Source organism: Muntiacus reevesi, chromosome 18 (genome assembly GCF_963930625.1).
Source record: "Muntiacus reevesi chromosome 18, mMunRee1.1, whole genome shotgun sequence".
Lineage (NCBI taxonomy): Eukaryota > Metazoa > Chordata > Mammalia > Artiodactyla > Cervidae > Muntiacus > Muntiacus reevesi.
In genome coordinates, this window is record NC_089266.1 from 34,456,353 (window position 1) to 34,482,273 (window position 25,921).

The 25,921-nt window shown below is 46.7% G+C and overlaps 2 protein-coding genes across 10 annotated transcripts in view; one reads left to right on the forward strand and one right to left on the reverse strand.

Moving 5' to 3' along the window:
* The window catches only part of CHD3 (chromodomain helicase DNA binding protein 3), a 25,114-nt gene extending 14,327 nt beyond the window's left edge, over positions 1-10,787 (reverse strand). For 7 of the 8 annotated variants that reach the window (XM_065909966.1, XM_065909963.1, XM_065909962.1 and 4 more), the window contains exons 1-11: positions 10,513-10,787; positions 5,816-5,928; positions 5,161-5,331; positions 4,779-4,903; positions 3,096-3,379; positions 2,734-2,864; positions 2,426-2,576; positions 2,065-2,258; positions 1,508-1,741; positions 1,110-1,313; positions 366-577 (exon numbers count right to left, since the gene is read on the reverse strand). In XM_065909966.1, the coding sequence (XP_065766038.1) occupies positions 366-577; positions 1,110-1,313; positions 1,508-1,741; positions 2,065-2,258; positions 2,426-2,576; positions 2,734-2,864; positions 3,096-3,379; positions 4,779-4,903; positions 5,161-5,331; positions 5,816-5,928; positions 10,513-10,783 (2,090 nt within the window). In that variant the 5' untranslated portion in view covers positions 10,784-10,787. The remainder of the gene's footprint in view (positions 1-365; positions 578-1,109; positions 1,314-1,507; positions 1,742-2,064; positions 2,259-2,425; positions 2,577-2,733; positions 2,865-3,095; positions 3,380-4,778; positions 4,904-5,160; positions 5,332-5,815; positions 5,929-10,512) is intronic. The other variant, XM_065909961.1, reaches the window with a different exon arrangement.
* The window catches only part of NAA38 (N-alpha-acetyltransferase 38, NatC auxiliary subunit), a 23,423-nt gene continuing 7,805 nt past the window's right edge, over positions 10,304-25,921 (forward strand). The window contains exons 1-2 of one of the 2 annotated variants that reach the window (XM_065909968.1): positions 10,304-10,432; positions 12,208-12,305. In XM_065909968.1, coding sequence (XP_065766040.1) covers positions 12,225-12,305 — 81 coding nt within the window. In that variant the 5' untranslated portion in view covers positions 10,304-10,432; positions 12,208-12,224. Of the gene's footprint in view, positions 10,433-12,207; positions 12,306-25,921 lie in introns of those variants that run through there. The other variant, XM_065909967.1, reaches the window with a different exon arrangement.

Sequence of the window (25,921 nt, forward strand, 5' to 3'; positions counted from 1 at the left end):
AGAAGGCAGTGATGAAACAGAAAAACGAAAAGACAGTAAAACGCTGGTAGTGATAAGTACTATGAAGACAGAAGTACTAGAAACACTGGTCTGTACAAATCATGTTTTGCTTTTATCACACCCAAATCCCCAGACTCTTGTGTCATTTCTTAAGCTGTTCGAGATTAGAGGAAGCAAGGACAAAGGTGTCAGTGCTGGGCTGGACTTTTCTCCTGGCTTCTCCCACCTCCATAGAGGAAACAAGGCGAGAGAGGCTGGGGCTACGGTGGGAATCACCCAGTTAGATCAATTATCTGACATGGGGCCAAAATGCAACAAGAACAGTGCAAAACCCAGGTCGGCCTTCCCGTGGACCAATGGCTCACCTGTGGTTGATGATCCGGTGGACGGTCATCCACTCTGGCTTGATGCCAAAACGATAGTACTTCTCCTCCATCTCAGCATAGTGCGGGTCCTTCACCTTGCGCTTGTCGCTCTTGCCATCGTCCTCACCAGAGCCATAGTCCAGGGGTGGGGGCTCATCCATGTCATTCTTCCGTTGGTAGTTTCGGTACATCACCAAGTGGAAGATTTCCAGCTGGTGGGGCACAGAGGAGGGAAGAGATAGTCCCGACATCCTGAGGGGACACAAGGAGCCAGGGCAGTGGCCGGCAGTGAGGATGGTATGGGAAAATGAGCCATGGGAGAGCTGGGATGAGGGACACAGGAAGTTAAAGTCAAAGCAAGAAAATGAGTAACACGCAAGAGAATGGAGTCCGAGACAGGACCTGAGTGGGGAGGTAATAAGCAAAATGAGGAAGGAACAGGTTATTGAGACTGGAGATGTCGGTGAAACGTGGTTAAGATAGATAAGGGGAAAAGATGGGAATTAAGGCAGGCTAAGGGAGGCTCCATTACACCTCAGGGAAGGAATCTAATAGAGACTGAGGGAGACAATTGGAGACCAAGAGACCAGAGTATGGAAACTAAGAGAGCCGGTAGGGTCTGGGGGCCAGAGACCTAATATGAGGGAAAACAAAGGGGACAGAAGATGGGAGAAGAGGTGGGTGAGTGAGGGACAGCAGCAGTGAACTGGGCCACAGGAGACGGGGACAGAGACACCCTTGTACCTGCAGCTCCTTGGCCCAGGAGCAGTGCCAGTAGGACAGGCCCACCCACTTGACAAAGAACTCTCGCTCGGATCTGCCTTGAAGAGGTCGTGGTGGTGGGGCATCCGGATTCCCGTCTGCCTGCTGGGGGGCTGGCACGGCCACGGGTGGCTCCCCCCACCGCCAGTGCAGGATCTTCTGCACACGGCCTTTCAGCACAGGACACTTCGGGGTGGATACAAACAGGAAAGAAAGAGGCAGAAAGAGCCCCATGTTAGAGTAGGAGGGTGGGGGAGTCCCACAAGGGAATCAAAGGTCTGGTGTCAGGGAGAGGAGAAAGAAAGAGCTGGACGTTTGGGCCCCAGAGATGGAGAAGGAGTTGGGGCTGAGAAGAAACCCTGAGAGACAGGTCCACTCACAGTGCATCGGGGACAGAGCCATTCGCCGTTAGGGATGTCGGGCAGTGGGGGGTTCAAACAGTGGATGTGGTAGGAGGAGATGCAGGCGTCGCAGCACAGCAGCTCCCCACCGTCCTTGCACACGCGGCAATACTCCATGTGGTCATCTTCTTCCTCCTTCTCCCCTTCCTCCTCCCCCTCCTCTTCATAGTCTTCCTCCTCCTCCTTGGCCTCCCACTGGACTCCCTCCTTCTCCTGGGAAGCCAAGGACAGACATGGACACAAGAAAGAAGATAAGGAGTGAGAATGGAAGACAGAGACCAACCAGGAAGCCTAGATCCTAGAAGTGCAGAGAAGACTGGTGGGAACGAACAAACAGGACACCTCAGTTTCCAAAAACGCTGATCTGGCAGGGCCAAGGGGATGAGGGAGAGGAACACACAAGGATCCTGGGCCCTTAAACATCTGTTGCTGAGAGGCCCAGGCAGCTGGCGGTAGGAAGACGACAAGTGATATCACAGAGTCAAGAGATGGAGGAGGTGGTCGCTGAGGGACGAAGAGGAGGCTCCAGTACTCACACAGTGAGGGCAGCTCCACTTGCCCTCAGGAGCCCGGTCAAGCTCAGGATCAAGGCAGACGAGGTGGTAGGCACGAGGGCAGGTGTCACACAGAATGATCTCCCCACCCTGCTGGCACACCTCACAGTAATCCTGGTGATCTGTCTCGTAGCCGTCAATCTCCTCCTCCCCAGCCACGGCAGGACAGCCCAGAACTGTCATACACCCGAGTGGAGGCCAAGGGAGCCAAGAGAAATGAATGGGGGAGGGGAGAGAAAGAGAAAAGGGTTGAATAAAGAAGACACAACTGAAAATAAGAAGGACAGCAAAGGAACGAGAGGAAGGCTGACTGTCAGGGCCACACACAGCTGATGCCCCTCACCCTTCTTCTTCTTCCTTCCGGGTCGGCCTCGTTTTAGTTTCTTGGTGCGGATGGGGCCATCGGGGCGGCCAGAGGCACTGTGGACACTGCCACTGTCCAGGTCTGACTCCTCGGCCTCCGGTTCGGGGCCCTCGTCACTCTGCAAAACATACTGCCCATAGCCCCGTGGCTGTCAGGGGCGCCAGCTGGATTCCACTCCCCTCCCCAGGCCTTGGGCTCCCACTCTAGCTGTCCTCACGGACCCGTGTGTCTGGACCCTGGGTCCCTGACCACCCCCAGGAGTTTAACAGATGGGAGGGGCCGCTCACCGAGCCACCCTTCTTTCTCTTGCCACCCAGCAGCCCTAGCTTGATTTTGAGTGGTGCCATCTTCTTTCCCCGAAGCTTCTTGCGTCCGTCGGGCACTCGGGGGCTCTTACTCCGCCGCTTGTGGCCTGGACCTGCGTGAGGAACGCAGGTGAGGGAGAAAAGCCCGAGGTCAGGATATCCTGGAATAAGGGAGGCCACGAAGGTCTCTGGGCCTCTTAGTGGGCTATAGTCTTACTGAGATCCTTCCTGGGAAGTACTCTGCCAACCATCAGGGCCAAGGAGATAAGCATTCTGGACAACAATTTGAAAACATGCAGTCTGGAGGGTGGGGTGACAGCTGTCTGGCCTAAAAGGTTTCTTACCTTTGCCCTCTTTGGTTTTGGCTCTTCGGATGGGTGGGGGCTGGATATCAGCAGCAGGGGGTGGTGGAAGGGCAGGGGGTCCGGAAGTTGCTATGGGGGTGGCTGAGGAGACAGCGGCTGACACCTGCTCAGCTACAGCTGCCGCTGCTGCTGCTGCCGCCGCTGCCACAGCAGCCGCCGACCCCTTGAAGGGGTTGTTGGCGCTGAACTCTCTCCACTTGGCCCCGAGAATGGTCATCATCTTAGACATTGGGATCTTAGGATTCTTCTTAGCAATCAGGGGCCTGTAAATACAGAGGCAGGAGACTAGGACCCTTCACAGATGGTTAGGGACTACTGCCATTTCCCTCAGCAATTAAGTCAATGTACAAGCTAGGGTTCCTGGGTAGTGTAAACATGTTCTCTCATGAGTAACATCAATTTTAAAGTAAACAAATAATAAGTTTTTAAAAGTTTAACAAAGCAAGAAAAATGTATGAAAGAACAAAAAAGAAATAGGCAAAATAAAATTTAAATGCAGATTAAATAGGATAAAACCAAAAGATACGAGATTACCAAAAATGCTCTACTTCTAACAACTACTTTACAGTTCCTAAAACACGTTTACACACAATATCTTATTCCATCCTCACAACACTACTAGGAGCTGTTATGGTTCTCTGTGTTTTTCTCATGAGTTCCACAGGCCCTGGTAGAACCTGATGAAGGGTCCCATTAGGTGGAGTCTGATGGGCTACACTGGTTCTGCTCTGAGGTGAGTATTAAGCTCTTGTGAGGACACTGATGACCCTGGTGCTGACAGAAGCACTGCCTTTAGTAGAGAAGCAGTGAGACACCAGGACTAATGACCACTAACAGGGACTGAACTCTGCTTGGCCCCAGAATATGGAACGGGCTGAGCTTTCCATCCACCACCCCATCCAAACCCAACCAAAGTACATACTTAGTCACTTCAGTCGTGTCTGACTCTTTGTGACCCCTTGGACTATAGCCCCCCAGGCTCCTCTGTCCATGGGATTCTCCAGGCAAGAATACTGGAGTGGGTTGCCAGTCCCTCTTCAAGGTACATACTATTTGCCTATTTTACAGATGCAGAAACTGAAGATCAAAGAAGTGAGTTGCCCAAGAAGCCACCAGGACCTGAATTTTAGCATGCTGTCTCCAGAGCGCTGAAAGTCTTTGCTAAAGTGCCTGCTTCCTCAAAGGCATCTCTACTGTTCTCTCCTCTACTTTAGAAGCTATTGACTTGCAGGTCCCACTCTCAGCCTGCATCCTCCATTACTATTGCTGTCTAAGGGAAGGGCAGAAGACTTGATAACTGAGCAAAGGAAAATGGGAAACACTGATGCCACCTCTCCACTCCAGTCTGAAGAAAAGTCAGGCAGGGTAAACTGGAACTGTTAAGAGCAGGGACAGCCATCGATCACCAGAGTTTTCTACCCTAGCAGTGGAACTCTAATCCCCAGTGAAGAGTTCCTGACTAGAGTGCTTGGATCCCGGGAGTCCAGGAATTCTCTGAAATTACATGTGGAATTTTGTGTGTCTGTGCTGTGAATTTCTCTGGAGAGCCATTTCTTAGCTTTCATTAGATCCTAGAGGGGTCCAGGGCCTCCTCCAAGTTAAAAGTGTCGGCTCGTGAGGGCTCCCCAGCCCTACTGTACCTCATGAAATGCCCTACTGTACCTCATGAATTGGCTGAAGGCTTTGTAGTTGGTGAGTGTGTGGTAATCTTCCTCGGAGAACACATGTTCCACATCCTCCAGGCCCCAGGTCAGAAGCAGGGTTGCTGATGACTTCTGTTCCACTTGCTAGGATACCAGGCTTCTGTTAGGCAGGTGCTCTCCCAGCTCCAGTCCTGGGCTCCCCCGCCCCCCTGACATGCCTCTCTGCCCACCCACCAGCTTCCCCGGGCTTCCTGCTTTCTGCTCCATTCCCAGCCCAATCCCACTCCTCATAAACCACAGCCTCTCCATTTGTCACCCTGCTCGCCCAGGGCTCTCCTTCCCCTACTAGTCAGGCTTATCACTGATACAGACTTTTCCCCTCACTCTCCGTATCTACTCACCTTTTGCCCCCCCTCTCCCTCCCCTTTTTTCCTCCGCTTTGTCTTCTTCTCCTTTTTTTCTCGGTGCTTCCGTCTCCGTTTCCGACCTGGTCCGGTTCCATATTCACTGCCTCCACTCTCTGACTTCTCCCGGTACTCATCTCGCTCAGAGCCAAATTCCTCCTCGCTGTCCTAAGGGAGAGAAATAAAAACACTATTTCTTGAGCCCTAGCGTGTGCCAGGAACTCCTCTTAGCACAAAATATCATCGTCTCTTTTAAACTTCACAACAATCCTATGAGACAGCAACTAATCTACTTTTATCCACTTTTTTTTTTGTAGAGGAAACTGAGGCACAGAGAGCTAAATAAGCTGCCCAAGAAGACAGAGGACTGCTGGGCTGACTTCATGCAGTCTACCTCCAATGCTTCCAACAGCTTCTCTGTGCTGCAGGACAAGTAAAGTCGACAACTGGGCTCTTCACTAGGATGTAGTGAGTAAGGTTAGGGTCCCAGACCTGGGAGATACAGGCTAGCGGGGGTGGGGGTGGGGGCAGGTAGAGGGAGTCAGGTCTCCCTGACTTCAGGGTCCCCATGGCAATCAGGCCCAGAGAAACCATAGGTCTCTGGGATGGGTCTCCAAGCCTCACTGTAGAGACAGGCATGCATAACACTTACGAGCTTCTTGCGTTTCCGGGGCTTTCCTGGCTTATTCTCCTTCTGTTTCTTGGGTCCTCGCTTTCTCTTCTTCACACCCAATGCTGAAGGCAGCAGTCGAATGTCATCCTTATCTTTGGAGCAGACAGCACCAGAAAACCTAAGCCTCTAGGCTCCCAGTCTCTGCAGCCCTTTCCCTCCCTCACCTCCTTGGTTCCTGCTCTCTAGGAAATCCGGCATTAACTCTTCCAAACCTTGCCTCCCTTTGCTGGACGCAAACAGAGAGTGTTTCGAGTACTCTGGGATGCCTGGGTTCTGAATGGGAGGTCAGGGGTCAGAAGGGGAGAGCAGCCAAACCACTCCTGTCTCTCCCCTCCTACTAACAAGGGACCAGGCTTAGGCCATGGGCTCTGACTGTGGCAGGTCCTTTTAGTCGCCGCCAGGGCTCCTCCTGCCTTCCCCCTCACTTAGCCAGCTGGCATCCTGCCCAGGAACTGGGGAAGCCATGCCCAGCTGCTGGCCTGGCCTGACCCCAGCACTTGGAGTGGGGAGACACAAGCTGGCAGCTCCCTAAGCCAGATGCTGAGAAGGCAGAGCCAAAGGTGGACACCTGGGCTCTCACACTAACACCCTGGGGCCCTGACATCCTTTCTGTGAGAAGTGAAGCCTCTATTTACACTTCCTCAGATAATCACCCAGACTCCTATCACCCCAGCATAGCCCTGGAGGAAAAGAAATCCTCAGTCAGCCATGTTCACTTCTGGCCCACAGGATCTTGGTGTCTGGCTCCTTCGTCACCCCCTAGCCCTACAGGAGAAGGTCTCCACAATTACCTAAACATTCCTCCTCCTCCCAAGCAGCCTCGATTGTGCCTTCAAATCTACATCCACATCCCTGTTCCCTTTCAGAACTCAGGCGCCCTACCCGTTGTCCCCGGGTCTCACCCCTTGCCTCCAAATGTAGTCTCAAGCATTCTAACCCATTCATATCTAAGCAGTATGGGAGACCCACACAAAGACACTGGACAGGCATAGACCCACCCCTCAAATGCATTCTCAAATGCACAAGCATCACATACTCATGAGCATAAACCCAGAGGACAGTCTGTACGTGCTTTTAGCAGGGCTAGGTCCCTGGTTCTCTCCAGATGTCCCTGTCAGAGAGGCTGGGGCTGGTTCTTCCCAGATGTCCCCTCTCCCCATTCTCCATGACCCCTGCCACACAGTGGAGACTGAGGGTTCAGAGAGTAACTACTTCAGGAGGAAGACACAGCGGATGCCATACAGAAGTGAGGCCCTGGTGTGAGGCCTCCCTCCCCCAGCAAGCACTAGACTAACCAGCCAGACCTGTCCTGCTTAGGCAGAGGCAGCAGCGCTGGAGGGGAAAGCCTGGGCCGGGCCCAGCCCCTTGCTCTAGGACACACAATCCTTCTCCCCATAACGGCCAAGGGAAAATTAGCCGCAATTTACACCGGAGGCCTCGGTTTCCAGCGCCTCAGAATCGCGGCGCCTCCTTCCTTCAATTCTACTTCTCCTCACAGCTCCGGCATCCTGTGCCCTCTCGCGCGGGACGGCACTCTAAAATTGGGGGGCTGGGGGGGGCGGGGGAGGTGCTTGCAGGCAGCCCGGGGGTGTGAAAACAGAGTGGGGACCGTAATAGGAAGTCAGTAAGACGCCGTGCCCCGCAGCCAGCGCTCCCTCACCCCAGGGACTCCTGCTAATATGAACATGGAAACGGAGGCTGCCGGGGCAGTGGCAAGGGCAGGCCAACTGGCTGAGGATCAGGGAAATGGCCTCGGTCTTCGCCAGCTGGGGGGGGGGGGGGGGTGCGGGGAGGGGGGACACCAGCCCCGGGACCTCGCAGTCAGTTAACTCCACTCCCCACCCCAGCGGGAGGTTCCCCAACTTGGGAAGACGGCGGTGGTGCGGGGACGCGAAGGAGACGGCGAGGAAAGGAGAGGGAGGGCAGGAAAGCAAATCTAAGTCCCAACCTCTGCCTCACCAGCCACTCAATGCTGGCCGGGCGCCCAGACTCTCCCACATCCCGGCTCAGATCTCGGAAGACGGCGAGGGAGGAGCGCGGCGAGGGGGCCGGGCGGGGCCTGGCGAGCCGAAGAGAAGGAGGAGCCTCGCCGAGAGCCTCGCCTCCCGCCCCTCTCTTCTAATCTCACCATCAATCTCTCACACATATATTTATTTTTTCTCAAATTCCCCTCCCTCCCCCACAACGAACCACCATAATAGGTCTGCTGCACATGCGTATTGCATGCAGGGGGTGGGTTTGTATTTTCAGACCTTTTGCAAAGAAACTACCAGAATTTTCCGCACCACCCACAATCATTCCCCACCCCCACCCCCAAGGAATCACATCTATATATTATGTTATATTATTTCTCTAGACTTGCCAGAAGAGGGAGGGAGAAGAAATGAGTTTTGGGCTTCCTGCTCCCTTCCCCCATCAGCACGAGTGCTATTATTTTAAACCTTTAACAATGTAAGGAGACTGGAGAGGGGGGAAGGGAAAAAATTGGTCTTGGGTAAGAATGTAAAACAAAATGGTGAGAATCAAAGACGTCAGAATGAAAAACAATAGGAACCTCTAACGCCTATCAGTTCATCTTATAGCGAAAGACGGGGTGGGGGGGGGGCAGCCCAAACAAATTGCCTCAGAGGAGGATTATTTTGCCCACACTTACGTAGACAGAAATAATGGACAGACTAAAAATATTTCGCCAAAGTTTTACCTCAGAAAGTCATCTGAGGGGGTGTATCTGGGTCACTCGTTTGACTTGGAGGGCTAAAAGGGAGATAAAACTGCCCTGCCAGAGAGGAGATGGGTTTTCATTTCAGATATACAATTTTTAAAACATTTGACGATGCTTAGAAAGCAGAGGGAAAAGGGGAGGGAGTACCGACACAAAGACCCATCTCGACCTCAGATTCTTTCATGCACTCTCCTTTACAGACCCAAATCCGGGATCAAAAGCCCCCAAATACCACATTCTAAGTTCGGAATACACATATGGGAGAACTTCTCATGCCCTAACTTAACCTGACAGCCTTGTTTTCTCTTTAGCACCTCTGCTGTCTTCTAGGTAACCCCCTCCCCACAGTTCTTTATTCCTTTTCCCTTCCGCAAAATCAGTGGGCTCTCTCGGGATAACTTTAAAAAAACTTTTCCCGTTTTCGGACAAGCCCGGGAGGGGGAAAGTGGATTTTATTCTGTTTCCGATAGATACCACCCTCCCCCCTCCGCCCCAAGAAAGTACCCCCCCTCCCCGCTTCACTCCCTCAAAGGCTGTCTCCACTAGACAGGAACATTTCCCACAGAAGCCACACAGATCAATATGACAGTTTTACAAAGAGTATGATGTTAGACGTTTTGAAGTTTGGTGCATTTGTGTTGCAAGGCATCCAGAGGCCTGGGGGTGTGACCACCCGAAAGATGCTCTATCCTGAAAAACACTAGCAGAATACTTTAGAGGGTGGCCAGAGGGGGGCCACTATTGCGCCCTCGACCCGAGGCAGCGGTCAGGCCCCTCCACCGCGGGGCAGAACTGCCTAGACAGTGCGGATGACTTGTCATCCCCGGGGAGGGGTGCTGAGTGACGGTCAAGCTGCAGAGCAGCTGGGTGGGCAGTTCACGCCCCCCAACGTGGTCAGGGTGTGGGTGGTTTCAGCGGGAGAGTGAGTGACAGTGAATGGTAGCCACGTGAGAGTCGCAGCTGGGCAGCTCGGCCACCCCAGACTGACGGGGTCATGGCGGGGCGGGGGGGGGGGGGCGGGGAACGCACTTGACACAAAAGAGCTGAGAGCAGAGGAGAGATAAAGGGGGTGGGGTTGGGGGCATCTGGTGTCCCAGACACTCTCCTCTCGCTCCCCAATCTCCAGTGGCTGCGCTCCCTAGAACGAGCAAGGGAGAAGGGGCCGGGGCCAGTCTCATTCCAGGAAGTGGTCTGCATGGAGTGTGGCCACCACCTGCCCCTAGTCGTCAGCCGCCCGCGAACATTCACACGACCCCTCCCCCACGTGCCACCGCACGCTCCAGAGTTGGCGGGCACCGAAGTCCCCGCAGGTGGGGGGGTCCGATGGACACCCGCCACCCCCCCAGCCTTCCCAACTCCTGATGGGGGGTGGTGAGGGCCGCGGTCCGTTCTTCGTAGGCAAACCCCACTTCCCCACGGTCCAACCCCACCGGGGCCGGAGCCCTAGGGGCGCCCGCGCGGCCGCCCCTCCCCCACGCGCCCCTCCCCCACGCCGCCGTCCGGCCGCCAGGGTCTCCGCGGTCCCTCGCGCGGCCAGGGAGGGGGCCCTGGCTTCGCCTCGGCCGTTTCCTGCCTACCCCCTCCCCGCCGAGGGTAAAAAAAAAAAAATCTCCTCCTCCTCCTCCCCCGAAAGCCGCGACCGAGTGGCCCGGTCCGCGCGCGCAGCTCGCGCCCAGCGCTCTTCAGCCCGGGCGGCGGCAGCGGCGGCGGCAGCGGCGGCGGCGGCGGGGGAGGGGTGCGGCGGGGGAGGGGAGGAGGCCTGGCCGGGCGGCCGCCGCCGCCCGCCCGGACCGCTCGGACCGCCCGGGCCGCCGCAGGGCGACGGGCCCGAGACGGCGCCCCGCGCCCCGGATTCGCCTCGGCTCGGCCGCGCGGTGGGTGCCTCGCCCCCGCCCGGGCCTCGCGCGCCCGCGGCTCCGGCTCGGGCTGGGGGAGGGAGTCGGCGGCCGCTTACCTGGCGGCGGGGGCGGCGGCGGCGGGGGCAGTGGCGGCGGCGGCGGCGGCGGCGGGAAGAGGTGGCAGCCGGGGGGGCTGTGGCGGTCGCGGCCCCGGTCGTGGCCCGGCCCGCGCCCGAGTACTCCCTCGTCGTCGTCCTCTTCGTAGTCCTCGTCGGCCGCCTCCACCTCCTCCTCCTCCTCGTCGCCCTCTTCTTCCTCCTCGTCTTCCTCCTCCGACACCACCATCTCCTCCTCCTCCTCCTCCTCGTCCCTCAGAGGGGAAGCCATCCTGTGGCTCTGGCCCCCCCACCACCCCCCCACCCACCGCCCGCCCGCCTCCCCCACCGCTACCACCTCCTCCTCCTCCTCCTCCTCCTCCTCCTCGGCGGCGGCGTCCTCGTCCTCCTCCTCACCGCCTCCCCCAGCCCCCCAAACCCCCGGGCCACCCCCCTCCGAAACCCCCCCTCGGGGCCGCCGTCTGACGAGGGGGGCCAAACCACCCTAAAAATTTTTCTTGGAAAAAAATTGAGGACTTTTTTTTTCCTTCTCTCCTTCCTCCCGAGAGAACAAGAGAGCGGGATTAAAATATATATATATATATATAAAAGTTTTCGACTTCTCTCTACCCCCCTCTTCGTGGCTTTAAATATATTTAAATTCTGAGGGGGGCGCTCAGAAATATTTCTCAGAGCTGAGGCACTAAGATGGCCGCCTGGAAATTATTTTTAAAACAACCCCCCCTCCAGCACCGCCACCCCCTCCATGAAGAAAGGGAGAGGGGGGAAAAATCCCCTTTTAAAACAAAATGGCTGGCTTAATATTTCATTTTTCACCCCCCCCATTCTCCTCCCTCTTATACCCCCATCTCCAAGCCTCTACCCAGAAACCCACAAATTTCTCTCTTTTTTCATAACTGATTAGTGCACAGATTAATAGAGATATTTTCCTTGTGTACTGAGTGTGTGTGTGTGAGTGAGTGAGTGTGTGTGCGTGTTGGGGGGGGCATGAAGGATTTCTGCATAAAACAAAAATGGCTGCTGTGACTAACTCCCCCCTTAGAAAAAAATATTTGGGGGGGGGCATTAATCAGTACTCATGCTCAGTCTGACATCAGCATAAATTGTTAAAGGTTAACTAGTTAGATACTAGTCCAACTAGATTTAATTTTTTTCTTTTCTTTACTAGTCTCTTCCTCCCCACCTCCCTTCTCTTAAAGAAAAGCTTTTTTTTTTTTTTTCTGAATACTTCAGAAGGGAGTGGTTTGATGTGAAGGTTTTTTTTTTCCCCTTCAGGCATTGAAAAGGAAAAAGATGAAATATATGTTTATATATAACTCTGTTTCTACATACCTCATTAAAGTCAGAACGCTTTTAATTGTGTAGGTATCTTTTAAGTGAGAAGCGGTACTGGATTTTTTTTTTTTCTTTCTTTAAAAAAGTGATAGAAATCCTAGTGACTTTTGGGGGAGAGATATGAATAGATACGATGATTGAGTTTTTTTCAAAGGAGTCCATATTTGATTCTCCCCTTTGCCCAGCCTTTTCAGTGATTTATAATTGTAAATTTTATCCTCACTCTTTTCTCCTTTACCTCGTCCTGCCCTCCCCCAATTACTTGAATATAAAATTCATCCGACTTGGGAAATTAACTTAAGAGTAAATAGAACATTTTTGTTCTATTGTGAAATTATTTTCTCTTTTCTCCCATTTCAGTATATTTCCCTTCCTCCATGATCTCCAACACTGATAAAGTGGAAGAAACTGAGGTACCAAGAAACAGAAAAGTAACTGGGACTGAAAAAAAGAAAGAGGTAGGGGATTACATTCACATTTTTCATTTGACTTTCTGACCTATGGTTTTCCACTATACACCAATGTTTATCTTTAAAGTGATACCAGGAATCAAATGGAAGGTTGAAAAGGAATCCAAAAGTAGCTTTCTCATCCAGAGATTTGGTCATAGTAGTCATGAAATAAACGTTGCCAGTTGAGCAGTGCTTGCAAAGGAAGGAGGGCAGATAGCTCAGTTCAGTGCTGTTTGGTTCTTGTCATCCTTTTTTAATACTCCAGTTTCCTCCCATATTTTTGATCTCACTTTGACCTTTCCCTTGCTTCCCAACACATGCCTGTGGAATCATTTCTCTCCTGGGTTGTTTCACTATCTCTTGAGTATAGCTGCCAGCCACTCAGCAGCCCCTGCAGGGTTTGGGAACACCTTTTAAGAGGAAGGGGTGGGTAGACAACCAGAAAATAATGTGACAGGCATATTTTACTTACAAGGCTTAAGTATTCTTTATTGATGTGCCACTCTTCAGCCCCAGCTAATGCACTTTATTGAGCATTGATTTCCATCTTCTTCTTAACCTGAACTTTGGAGTTCTCCTGCCTCAGCTCCCATATCCTTCCTGTACTGAGAGTAACTCTATTTCTCTTCCATTTGATTTCGTCAAGTCTCCTTTCTCAGACCCTCTGTACTAGTCCATCTGGGTATCCCCTCCTTTCTGTATATGGGCATCTGTGTATGTGTCTTTTTCACCAAGACTTTCTCATCCCTTGACGCTCAGGCCCTGTCACCTCTAAGTGACTTTCCATCTCTGTCTTCTTTCTGTTTACGTCTGTCTTCCTGGCTCTTGACTGCGTATGCCTCTTCCTCATGTGTGCCTGGCTCCCCCTCTTTCTGGCCCCTCCGCATGTGTCTGGAAAGAGTGTCCCCACGTGCATGTGGGCAGCCCTGCACATCATGGTGCGCCGCAGTCTCTCCGCCTGGGCGGCCTCTCCCCCTGTGCTGAGCGCCTCTGCCTGCCTGCCACGCGAGCCATGAGCTGCAGGTGTGGGTGACTAAAGGTGGCCATGTGCATCTCTGTACACACATTCATCATTCTCTCGAGTGTGCTTTGCATATGGATCTGTTCATTTGCCTGATTCTCCCTCTTGTCCAACTCCTCCTCTGCCTGCCTGCATCTCCTGTTCTCTTTTCTCTCCCTACTGACCTCTTGATTTTTCTTCTTCTCTCCTTGTTTCCCCCTGCCTCCCTACCTGCTTGCTCCTATTATGGTGTCTGCCTGCCTGCCTGCCTGCCTGTCTGCTCCTCCCTGACTGGCTGGCAGCCTCTTTCTCTCTCTGGTTGTCTGTCTGCTTCTCTGGCTGTTTGCCCACCACTCTCTCTCTAGCCATCTGTCTCCCCGCCTGCCTGTCTCTATCACTTTTTTAGTCTCCGTCTCTTGGTTTGTCTACCTTCCAGGCCCTACCATGGTTCCTTGTCTTGGTTTGCCTCTTATCTTGCCCTTCTACTTGTTCTTCTCCTTTATGCCTGTTGAGTTCACGCTATCTCCTTGCCTCCCTTCATGTCTGTCTTCTTGCTTGTCTACCCACTTGTTTGCTGCTCTCCCACCATTTAATGCTTTTATCTTTTCAGTGTGTCTGTTTATCAGCTTTTTCTCCGTAGGCTTCCCCTATCCCAACATCCCATCAGTGTTTATGGTCTCACTACCACAGACCTGTCAGTGACCCCCTTGCCCCAAAACCTGCCTTCTTGCCATATCCCTTACCCTGCCTTCTTTCACTGCTTGCCTCTGTTTCAGTTCTTTCTTTTTCTTTTTATATTTCTGGTTCCTCACATAGTCTGCCTGCCTCAATCTTTTTGCCATTTTCCCAGTCTCTCCTTGTCTTTTTGTTTTTCTGTTTTCTAGCTACTTAGCTGGCTCTCGCTTGCTTTTCTTTTTTCTTTTTTTTCTATCAACTTTTAAATAAATAGTGCATACAGTAGGGCGTCCCAAGTGAAGCAGTGGTAAAGAATCCCACAGTGGTAAAGAATCAGCCTGCCGATGCAGGAGGCACAGGAGGCACATATACACACAGTACAAATTTCTTATAGAACTTAAAATATTGTGTAAGAGTAAGCATAAGCCTCCCTCCTATCCCCTTCTTCCTCTCCTCAGAGGTAGTCAGTGTTCGTTCCTTGGATCTTGAGAGAGGAATCTATACATATATGTCTGATCCCCTTCTTCCTCTCCTCAGAAGTAGTCAGTGTGTGTTCCTTGGATCTTGAGAGAGGAATCTATACATATATGTCTGCTTGCTTTTTGCTGTACTCCTTCCTTACTCTCTCCCAGTTTTGCTGGTTGCTTCTTCCTGTCAGTGTGTCAGTACTCCCTCCTACCTCACTGGGCTTGTCATTCCTTGCTTCTTGTCTTTTTGATTCTGTTTTATGGCACCTGTCTTTTTGATTGACTGCTTGCTAGTTACTTGCTTTTACTACCAGAACCTGAGGTGTGCTTAGGAAAGGCCTGTTGTCTCCTAATATCCTATTCTGCTCTGTGTTGTGAGTTATCCCAGTGACTGCACAGCGTTGCTGGTGAAACCATTGGTGGTACTGAAAAATATCTTAAATATAGGAACAGTTAACAAACACAGATGGTTTGTAAGCTGAGCTTACATACACATGGAGTAGACAGGGTCCCATTCTCCTTTGCCCAAGTCTATATGAATTCTTTAAAGGAATATGAATCTAGATCCTTTTAGGCTCAGCAGCACCCTTAGGCTGTTGATCTAGACCTGTTCAAGAAGTTTGTCTTCCTCCTAGTCTAAAAGATTTTGCTTCTTGTTACAACTTTCTCCCTTTTTCTTCCTTCCTTCTGACTCCTCTCACGTGTCACCTTAGAGATGTTATAACTCCTCGGGGTAAGCAGAGACAACAACCTGTATCCAGGTCTCTTCAGAAAAATGATGCTAAAACTTTTACACATAGTGCACTATTCTTTCATTTCTGCTTTTTCACTGTCTGTATTCCTGAATTTAACTGTTTCAGCCTCTGTTTCTCTCCTCTTTTTCCCTCTTTCTCTCTTATTTCTCTTTTCTTGGTTCTCTTTCCTCTTAACTGTCTTGGGCTCCATTCTAGCCTCTTTCTGATTGGCCACCTCCCTCTCTTCTGTCTGATTGGCTTGTATCCCTCCATCACCCCATCTGTCTGCTGGATTCTCCCTGTCTGCTTGCAGTAATGTATGTGATAGCACTTTATAAATTATAAAGCAATGTGTGATATAAAACGCTATTATCACTTTATCTCTTTTTTGTACTTACTGTTTTTCTTTCTCAGCCTGCTTTCCTTCTTTCTCCCCCTTTCTGTTTGTCTGTCTGCACCCCTCTTGGTGATTTTGCCTACTTGTGTCAGTAATCCTTTCTCTCCTTGCCAGCCTGTCTGTTTTTTTGCCATGCGTCTTCTCTGTTTGGCTCTTGTATCTCTTCTGTGTTTCCAGGTTCCTCTTTATTATCTTTTAGCTGTTCATTCTGTCTGTCCTTAGTCCTTTTGTTTGTGCCTGTGTGTCTTGCTCTCTCTAGCTGCTTGTCTCCCTGCCTGTCAGTTCCAGAGTGGGCACTACTTTCTGCCTTTTTCTATCTTTCTGTACTTCAAAAAATAAAAAGAAAATAAAAAATAAAAATACCATATGACTAATTGGTAGGAGAGTTTTTTTTTTTTTTTTTTTTTAATGAAAAGACTATTACGATGAGAACAAGGAACTCAGGAGTGCAGTTGTCAAATACAAACCAAAAATTACATGCCCACCGCTGGTGCAAAAAAAAAAAAACAAGAAAATAATTGTAAGGGGCTCTGAAGCCAGTAATAAGATTAAAGCAAAAGCTAGAAACATCCAGAGCTATAGTTGCTAACCTTTTTTGTATCAATAGAAAGTTATAAACCCTTTCCCCAGAAAAACAGTATCTACACGAAATACCACATATATGATCTTGAAACCTATGGAGCCCAGGTTACAACTCTGATGTAGGAAACCAATGAGAATGATTGATAGAACAGAGGCATGAACTCACGCAGCAAGCAGATCAAAGGACTGAAAAAGCACTTTGCAGTCTTATGATTTTTCTACCAAATGAGATGTTAAAGTGATTCCTAGTTGTCTTTTGAAATATAAAGGTTAGTGGTAATAATGAAAGGCATGTAAATGCTGAGGATTTTCTAGGCTTAACCATAGAATTTTAAAGATAGAAGGTCATCCAAACCAGTGTTTCCCAAATGGCTAAGTAAGATTGCCACTGGTACTTTCCTGGGGAGCCCTGTCCTTTGTTCTGCGATTATATATTTATTATATTTATATAAAATAGGTAATATGCTATATTTATATGTAACAAATCTGTAATATATGTGTATATATCTATACATGCTAATATATTTAACAGTGTATTTATTTAAAATGTCTTTTCTAAAAATGAGGTAGATCTGTGTGGAAGGATGTCCATGATAGATTTTACAGAGAGAGAAGAAGAGAAAGGAAATGAATTTTTATACTTTTGTACAACTTGAAAATTTTTCAACATACAGGTACTGCTTTTATAGTTACAAAATGTTTTTAATATCTTTCTATGAGATAATGGTGATGGATATATGTGGATGGATAATGGTTTGGGTTTTGTTGCTCTTAATGTCATTATTTAGCATAATAAAAAACAATTCCATGTTGATCACTAACTTTTTTTTTTAATGTTTTACTGGTCACTGTAATCTAAAAGTCTGGGATCTACTGCTTTAACCTAACTTCTTGATTTTGTGAAGAAAGAAATCTCAGTCCTTCATACATCATAGTCATGATTTGCCATGTTTACATGCTACCTATACTGTTATATGCATGCTGTTTTTCTTTAAGTCAATTCACTTTTCTTTAACTTAAATGGTCTTTAAAAAGTAAATTTTATATTAATAAATAATCCCATAAATCCTTCATTTGATGGCTTATTACAATTTTCTCAATTTATTTTAAAATACAAATAATCATTAAAAAGTCCATAAAAATAAAAGCAACCTGCATGCTACCAGTGGTATAAGTACTGTGTTTCAGGAAACATCACTTGAATTTTGTAGGTACAGAAATGGGCCCAGATGGTGAAAGGATTGCCCAAGATCAAATTAGTTGTTAGGGACAGAAGCAGAACTTGAACCTGTATCTTAAAATTTCTAGTCTGCTGTTCTTTTTTCTGTCTACTAAATGACTTCTAAGTCAATGGATATGTTAGGATTTTTTTTAAAGGAAGTAATATGTAGAATTAATGGTCACAATTATTACTTTATTATCTGTTTAACAGCTCTACTACAGAACTGGCAATGGTCAGTTTAATTGTAAGTACATTACTAAACTTACATGTTTTCTGATACAGAGTTCCACCTCTATCTACCTTAGAGAAACAACTATTATTACACTTGTGCATGAGGTGAAATGTACAAAGATGTTCATTACAACACTGTTTGTAATAGCAAACAATTAGAAACACTCTAAATCTCCAACAGTAATGAATAACTACACAGCAATCGAGAAAAATGAGTTACATCTACATAGTAAGATTCCTTACTGTATTGTTGAATGGAAAAAAGCATGCTGTAAAACAATATAAACATTATGATATCATTTATGTTCAAAGAAACAAAAACCAATACTATATGTTTCAATAGATACATTTACATGTATATAAATTCCTTTAAAAAATTCTGGACATGTACATACCAAATTGGTCTCAGTGGTTACTTTTAGGAAATACTAGTCAATATACTTAGCTTTATTGATAATTTTGAATTTTTACAATGAGAACGTATCATTTGTTACTTGTTTGTTACAAATTTATAGAGCCTAATGGCAACACAATGGATAGAGGAGCTTGGGGGCCTACAGTCCATGGGATTGCAGAATCCTACAGGACTAAGAGACTAACACTTTCACTTTCAGTGATTACATTAACAAATGAAGCCAAATGGGACAGAAAGTAGTGTGATTTCTCTAAAGAAATCATTTCCCACTCATCTCTTTAAAGAGAAAAGTATGGAAACAAACTATAATCAGTGTATATAATGTAGTTAGAATTTTGAGAACAACAGTGAGGTTCTAGTTTAAAAACTAACTAAAATATTAAGGGTAGAAAAGAAAGTTATAGAAGGGCCTATGTAATATGGTACCATTGATGAAAGGGAAAAAAATGTGGATTTTCATAGCATATTCCTAGAGGAATACACAAGAAACTGTAGTCATTACCCTGGGAAGGGAAACATTTTTTTCATTGTACATCTTTTAAAGCAACTTGAAAAATTTTAGTGACCAAGGGGTTAGTTAGGAGGATGGAAGAGAACCGTTTGAGGTCAGACGTAAACACACAAAAAAGTTAATTAAGGATATGTGGTAGTAAAAATAAAGTTCAGAGAAAAGAGCTCTTAGGGAGGGAAGGATTTTCAGATGTAGTTGTACTTGAAGTAGGCCCCAAAAGATAACTAAGATTTATATGGCAGAGAGGAGGAAGAGCAGGTTTAAGTGGAGTTGGAAAGTATTTAGCAAGTAGTATGTGGACCTCATTTATCTAGAGTAGTAAGTTCATGATAGGAGGTTTTTAATTTTTAAAATATATGTATTATTGAGAACTATTTCACAAGTTCAAAAGAGTATGTATCACATATATCAGCCACAGAGAATGGTAAAATTAACACATGTATCCAGTATTAGTTTAATAAATAGAGCATTAGTAATGTCTTTATTTTTAAAATATTTGTGTATTTATTTATTTGGCTGTGTCGGGTCTTGGTTGCAGCATGTGGGATCTTTCACTGGGGAACGTGCTCAGTAGTTGAGGCTCATAGGCTTAGTTGCCCCACAGCATGTGGGGATCTAAGTTCCCTGACCAAACCCAGGTCTCCTGCATTGGAAGATGGATTTTTAACCACCAAACCACTAGGGAAGTCCACATTAGTAATATCTTCAAAGCCTTATAGTGGTCTTCCTTTCCCTACCCTACCCTACCAGGATCCTGAATTTTGTGTTATCATTCACTTGCTTTTTCTCTATGATTAGTTCCATTCCCACCTGTAACTTTTTGCTTTTTAATTTAAGTATAGTTGATTTACAGTATTTCAGGTATACAGTAAGAACTTTGCTGGTAGTCCAGTAGTTAAGACTCCAAGTTTCCAATGTTGGGGGCACCAGTTTGATCCTTGGATGGGGAACTAAGATCCCACAAAATATATAAACAAGAAGTCTATATTCAGGTGTACAGCAAAGTGATTCAGTTATATATATATATATATATATATATATATATATATATATATATATTCTTTTTCAGATTATTTTCCATTATAGGTTATTATTATAAGATACTGAATATAGTTCCCTGTGCTATATACAGTAGGTCCTTGTTGTAATATGTTTTATATGTAGTACTGTGTGTCTGTTAATCCCAAATTCCTAATTTATCCCTCCTCCCACCTGTAACTTTTTAATTTTGAAAAACTTCAAACCAACAGAAAAGTTGGAATACAATGAATACCCATTTACTTTTCACTTAGATTTACTAATTTTTGACCTTTTGCCACAATGACAGGATTACATGAGCAAATGCTTATGATCTAATAATGTTAATTGCATAAAACAATATAAAGTCATGTATGTAGTATAGTCATGACTATGTAAGAAAATATTAGAAGGAAGTGGTTAAGATATTAATACTCGTTTCTGTTGAGTGATAGGAATAAGTGATTGTTGTTTTATATCTTTATGTTCTTCTACCTGGAATTTTCGGTAAACAACACATACTCTATATGTGTTATAGAAAAAAAATTTTAATTTGTCTTAAAAATTAATTTTAAAAATATATGGAAAGAGAATAGGAGATAGTATCAAACATTCATTCATTCATGAAGTTTGGTAGTCCCAAAAAGTTAGTTTAAAACACAGTAATATGGAAAATAAACCTGGGTTCAGACATTGTACATCACTGACTCAATGGACATGAGTTTGAGCAAACTCTAGGAGATAGTGAAGGACAGGGAAGCCTGGCGTGCTGCAATCCTTGGGGTCACAGAGAGTTGGACATGACTTAGTGACTGAACAGCAACACAGACCTTTTATCTGAAGGAATCTAATACTTTTTCTCCAAGGTTGTTTCCAGATTCACCCATCTTCTGTGAAAAGCTCCTATTTCTTTAAGGCTCCAGTAGTCTGACTGTTAGACCCCTCCACTTCTCTCCCTGGCTGTCATCTGCTTTCCTCCTTTATTGAAGACTGACCCCTGACTCCATCCTGCCCTTGATATCCTATCTAGAGATCTTTCTCGCCATTCCACTTTTCTCTCCCACCTCTAGGAACTAGTATATTCTTACCTCTCTGAAAAAAATAGTACTTCTTCTGAAATATTAACTTCAAGCCTCTTACTTTGGCTGCAGCTTTCTATCCTTCCAGCTCTCTCTCTTATTCACTATTCTTGGACCCATGAAACTCTGTAATACCTTAATTCCTCCATTTTGCCCTAATCGGCTCCACCATGTCCTCATATACTTCTGGGAAACAGATCATCAGATGAGAACTCCCTTGAAATACTGACACTAAAACTACATATTTAACTGTATTCATATTCGTCCTTTCCTCCTTCCTGTTCCGTCCAAAGCTAATACCTACACTTGGGCTCCCAGCCTTGCCACCTTCCCAGCTGTAATGATTAACAGTGATCCCCTAACTCTCCTTTGTCTCCCATTCTACTTGCTCCTTGCCAACCATATTTATTTTCTTTCTCCTAACAATATAGGCTTTTAAAATATTTATTTATTTATTTGGCTGCGCCGGGTCTCAGTTGTGGCATGTGGGATCTAGTTATCTGACCAGAGATTAAACCTAGCCTCCTGCATTGGGCATACGGAGGCTGGGCCACTGGACCACCACAGAAGTTTCCCCCAACCACATTTAAATGTATTCAAATCTCAACTAACTTTAAAAGAGACGCTCTGGACCTTTTAGCTGCCACCCTACCTCACTGCATGCCCACTCATAGCCACACTTCGTGAAAGAATTCTCTACACTCAAATGGTCTACCTTACTTGCCTGCTCATTTTCCAACCCTATGCCCAGCCTCTCTTTGAAAACTGCTTTCATAAGATAATCAACAACCTAAAAAAAGAAAAAAAGATAACCAACAACCTGGTTACTAAATTAAGAGGAAATTTCTGAGTTCTTAACTTGAACACCCGCATCTTGAAAGAGCTTTTGTGATCTGTGTGAGTCTGGGATCCCACATCTGCTCATCCTTCTATTGCTGCCTTTTACCTAAATCCTTTTCTTTGCTCTTCATTGAGCAAAGGGGATACCTTGGAAGAAAAGGAAGGGACTTTCCTGGCAGTCCAGTGGTTGGGACTCTGCACTCCCGGCAGGAAAAAAAAAAAAGGAAGATTTATCTCCAAACTTTTATCTTTGTCTTCTTCTCCCAGTTTCTGACCTTGCTGTGCCACTTGCAGGACCTTAGTCCCTCATCAAGGGATCAAACCTGCTCCCTCCGCAGTGAGAGTGCAGAGTTCCAACCACTGGACTGCTGGGGAATTCCCTTACATTTTCTTTTAGACCTGCTTTGATTGATCACTATGATGGAACCTGAATATAACAATTCTATACAAAATAGCAAAAACTGAACATCTTTTCCCCTTTCACAATGCCTTTTTAGCAATTTCTTAATAGTTTCTTCTTGACTGGCCAGCCAGGATGCCTCACCTTCCATCCGTTGTTAAGCCCTGGCTGTTTGAGCAGAACTGCCCTGGCACCTTTCCTGCAGAGCCCCAAGCTGTCCTCCTGCTCCTTTGCCTGCTCATGGGCCCTTTCACCACCTAGCTCTCTGGATAGGAAGAGTTATTTTAATTTCAGAGTAAACTGGATGTGATTAATAAATTAAAATTAATTTTTTAAAAAATGCCATGTTCCAAAACTGTATAACTCCTAATAGGTGTTCCATAGCCAAGTAAGGAAGAGTTTGAGCTCTGGGTTCAGGTAGCATCTGAAATTAAGTTCTGCCACTTACTAACAGTGACCCTGGGGAAGCAGCTTATCCCACGCGTCTCAGCTCCCCTTATCTGTCAAGCAGGGATATAAGTGCTTGCTTCACTGGGCTGCAGTGAAGATCAGTGAGCTAACTTACATAAGGCACTGGCTGTAAGGCACTTTGTAGTGGGTAGCTAGTGTTCTAAACAATCACGTGTACTATTAGCCATTTCTCACTTCAGAGAGATCCACTTAAGATGCTTGCAAGGTGTGAGGCTTTATGACCTGGGTTATGAGCAGCACCTTAAACTGAAGGAGCAAAGGGCTGACTTTAATTATTCCTGTTCCCAACAGTTGGCTCCATTTCCTCACTTTCCTCTGCTTTATTTAAACAAGCTCAGTTCTGGTGTCATGTGAAACAAACCACATTTTACTATGCTCAGTTCTCCTAATGGAGGCACAAACACTGTTGTTAGGTTGGAAACCAGTTAGTCACAGACATGGTCTACTAATTTTCCAATCATGACAGATGTTACCTGGATGCTAAATAATGTCGAATCTCAGGAAATCCCAAGGAAAGCATTCATTAGTAAATAAGGAATGGATCGCATAAGGAAAGGGAAAGAAAGTGAAAAATCTTGAGTGTCTGTCCCAAGGACCTTTTATACTGCTAGGCATTTCCCCATACCTTATCATATTTAATCTTCTCAACAACAGTATAAGGTTTCTTTTTAAGTGACCATGACCTGGTTTATGCCTGTTGTCCTTAGTGCATCTCTACTTCTTTTCATGTTTTGTGATTGAAGAAATGGAACCTAAATGAAGGATATTCTGTGTGTAGTTACGAAGCCAGAAAGCGCCTCCCTCTGCAGCCGGAATTCTGTGAAGACCTCATTCATGCCTCATCCATCCACCGTCTTCTCTAAGGCACCACTGTTTTGCTGTTGCTAAATCTGTGGACGCTCAAGTCCTCACCTTACTCGACTGTGTGACGTTTCACACTGTTGACTGTTCTCTCCTCGCAAATACTCTCTCTTAGGCTTCACCAGCACCATTTTCCAGGGTCTCTCTTACCACTTTGGCTCATCCTTCTGAGTTTCCTTCTCCTCCTCTCCCTTAGATACTGTTCCTCCAAGGTCTTCCATGTAGATCACACTTTATTCTTGAAGTGATCTCATCTTTGACTTTGGTAATAGTTACTGCTGATAATTTAACTCTATTCAGGATCTCATACCACATACCTGGTAAGATCTGGACATCCGTTATTTCCATGCTCCAGAGTTACTTCAGACAGCTAACCAAAAACGCATTATCTTCCTTCCCCATGAAACTCTCCTTCTAATCATTTCCCTCCTCTGTCAGTGGATGCATCATCCTCTTGGTCACCCAGACCCAAAACTTGGGTGTCATCCTTGACTCCTCCCCCTGCCTCAGACCCTTCCCAATAGAATACTGGGTTGTGCAGTTCTCTCTTGAGTTGATCTTCTCTGACCTCCACTGCCACGAACTTCATGCCAGCCACCTTTCCTCTCTTCCCTGAACTGCTATAATGGCACCGTCTCCCTGTCTCCACTTTGTTCTTTTTCTCCCCTCGAATCCATTCTCTCTTGACATTGTAGTCAAGTCACCTTTTCAGAAATGCAGTTCTGGAGAAGGAAATGGCAACCCACTCCAGTGTCCTTGCCTGGAGAATCCCAGGGACGGCGGAGCCTGGTGGGCTGTCGTCTGTGAGGTCACACAGAGTCGGACACGACTGAAGCGACTTAGCAGCAGCAGCAGTGACTATGTAACATCCAGCTGAAGACTAGCAGGGGGGTACTCTTTCTGCCCCCTTCTGATACCTATGTCAGAAGCTTTCTCTATCTCTTTTATGCTTTAATAAAACTTTATTACACACACACACACAAAAACAAAAATGCAATTCTGATCATGACAGTCTCCTTATAAAACCCTTAACTTCAACTTGTATGCTTGAAAGGGTGAATTTTATAGTATGTGAACCATATCTCAATTAAGAAAAACAAAAACAAAAAACCTGGTTTACAGAGTCTCACAGGACCTGTTCCGGCCTCAGTGCCTCTTATTGCCCACCCTCTTCAGGCCTCCCATCTCTTGTTGGTCTCCTCTTGGTTTACCGTTCTGCACTTCCTTCTGCCTCTGAGCTCTCCACACAACCTCACCTCTAAACTATGCACTCTGTGCTGTCTGTTCTTCCTCCCACCCTCTCACCTCTTCACTTGGCTACCTCCTCCTTGTCCTTCCAGTCTCAGCTGGAGACAATACTTCTCCAAAAAGCCTTCCAAGTGATCTCCCCAGATTGGGATTAGATACTTCTAAAGCATTTCATACTCAGCCCTTTTGTAGTATTTGTAACATTATATGTGTTCACTTTATGAATGTTGAGTAACTGTTCTGGGTTGAGCATGGGGCTGGGTGCTGGATATTGATCATGTCTCTGTTCCCCCTGGAGCTTATACTCTAAAAAGGGAGGAATATGGACATTAAAGAACAAATTACACTAGATATTTTTATTGTTAATTATGATGTAATTATGATGTTTCATGGCAACCTGAGAGGGTGTGATGAAAAGAGTTGACGTAATTGAAGGGACCAGGGAAGACTTCTCTGAAAAAGTGACATTTAAGCAAAGACTTTTAAAGGGCAGCTGTTGGCCAAGTGATGAGTGGAGGGTGGTGTTCATGCAGAGAAACAGCATGTTAGAAGGCCCTGGCAGAAAGGAGCTTGGAGGAGGGTCAGAAACTGATAAAGAGGAGCCTAGAGGAGGTGGCATAGGGGAGGGATGGATTGGGTGTTACAAATTAGCAGATGCAAACTATTATATATGGGATGGACAAAGAACAAGGTCCTACTGTATAGTGCAGGGACCTATGTTCAGTATCCTGTAATAAACCATAATGGAAAAAATGAATATATACACACACATATATAGATATGTATATGGGGCTTCCCAAGTGGCACTAGTGGTAAAGAACCTGCTTGCCAATGCAGGAGACATAATAAGAGACGAGGGTTCAATCCCTCAGGAAAATCTCCTGGAGGAGAGTATGGCAACCCACTCCAGTATTCTTGCCTGGAGAATCCCATGGACAGAGGAACCTGGTGGGCTATAGTCCATAGGATCTCTCTGTGTATATAACTGTATATAACTGAATCAGTTGCTGTGTAGTAGAAATTAACACAATGTTGTAAATCAACTGTACTTCAATAAGATAGATGTAAAATTGAAAAAAGAAGAGTCTGGAAGAGCCAGATCATGCAGGGCCTTGAGGACAGTAGTAAGGGTGTCTGTCCTATGTTTAAAGCCTTTGAAGACTTTAAACAGGGGAATTTTAAAAGCTTCCTCCTAAGGACCTACTGTGTAGCACAAGGAACTCTACTCAATATTCTGTAATGACCTATATGGGAAAAGAATGTAAAGAGTAGATATATGTATATGTGTAACTGATCCACTTGGCTATACACCTGAAACTGACACACATTTTAATCAGTTCAGTTCAGTTGCTCAGTCGTGTCCGACTCTTTGCGACCCCATGGACTGCAGCACGCAAGGCCTCCCTGTCCATCACCAACTCCCGGAGTTTATTCAAACTCATGCCCATCCAACCATCTCATCCTCTGTCATC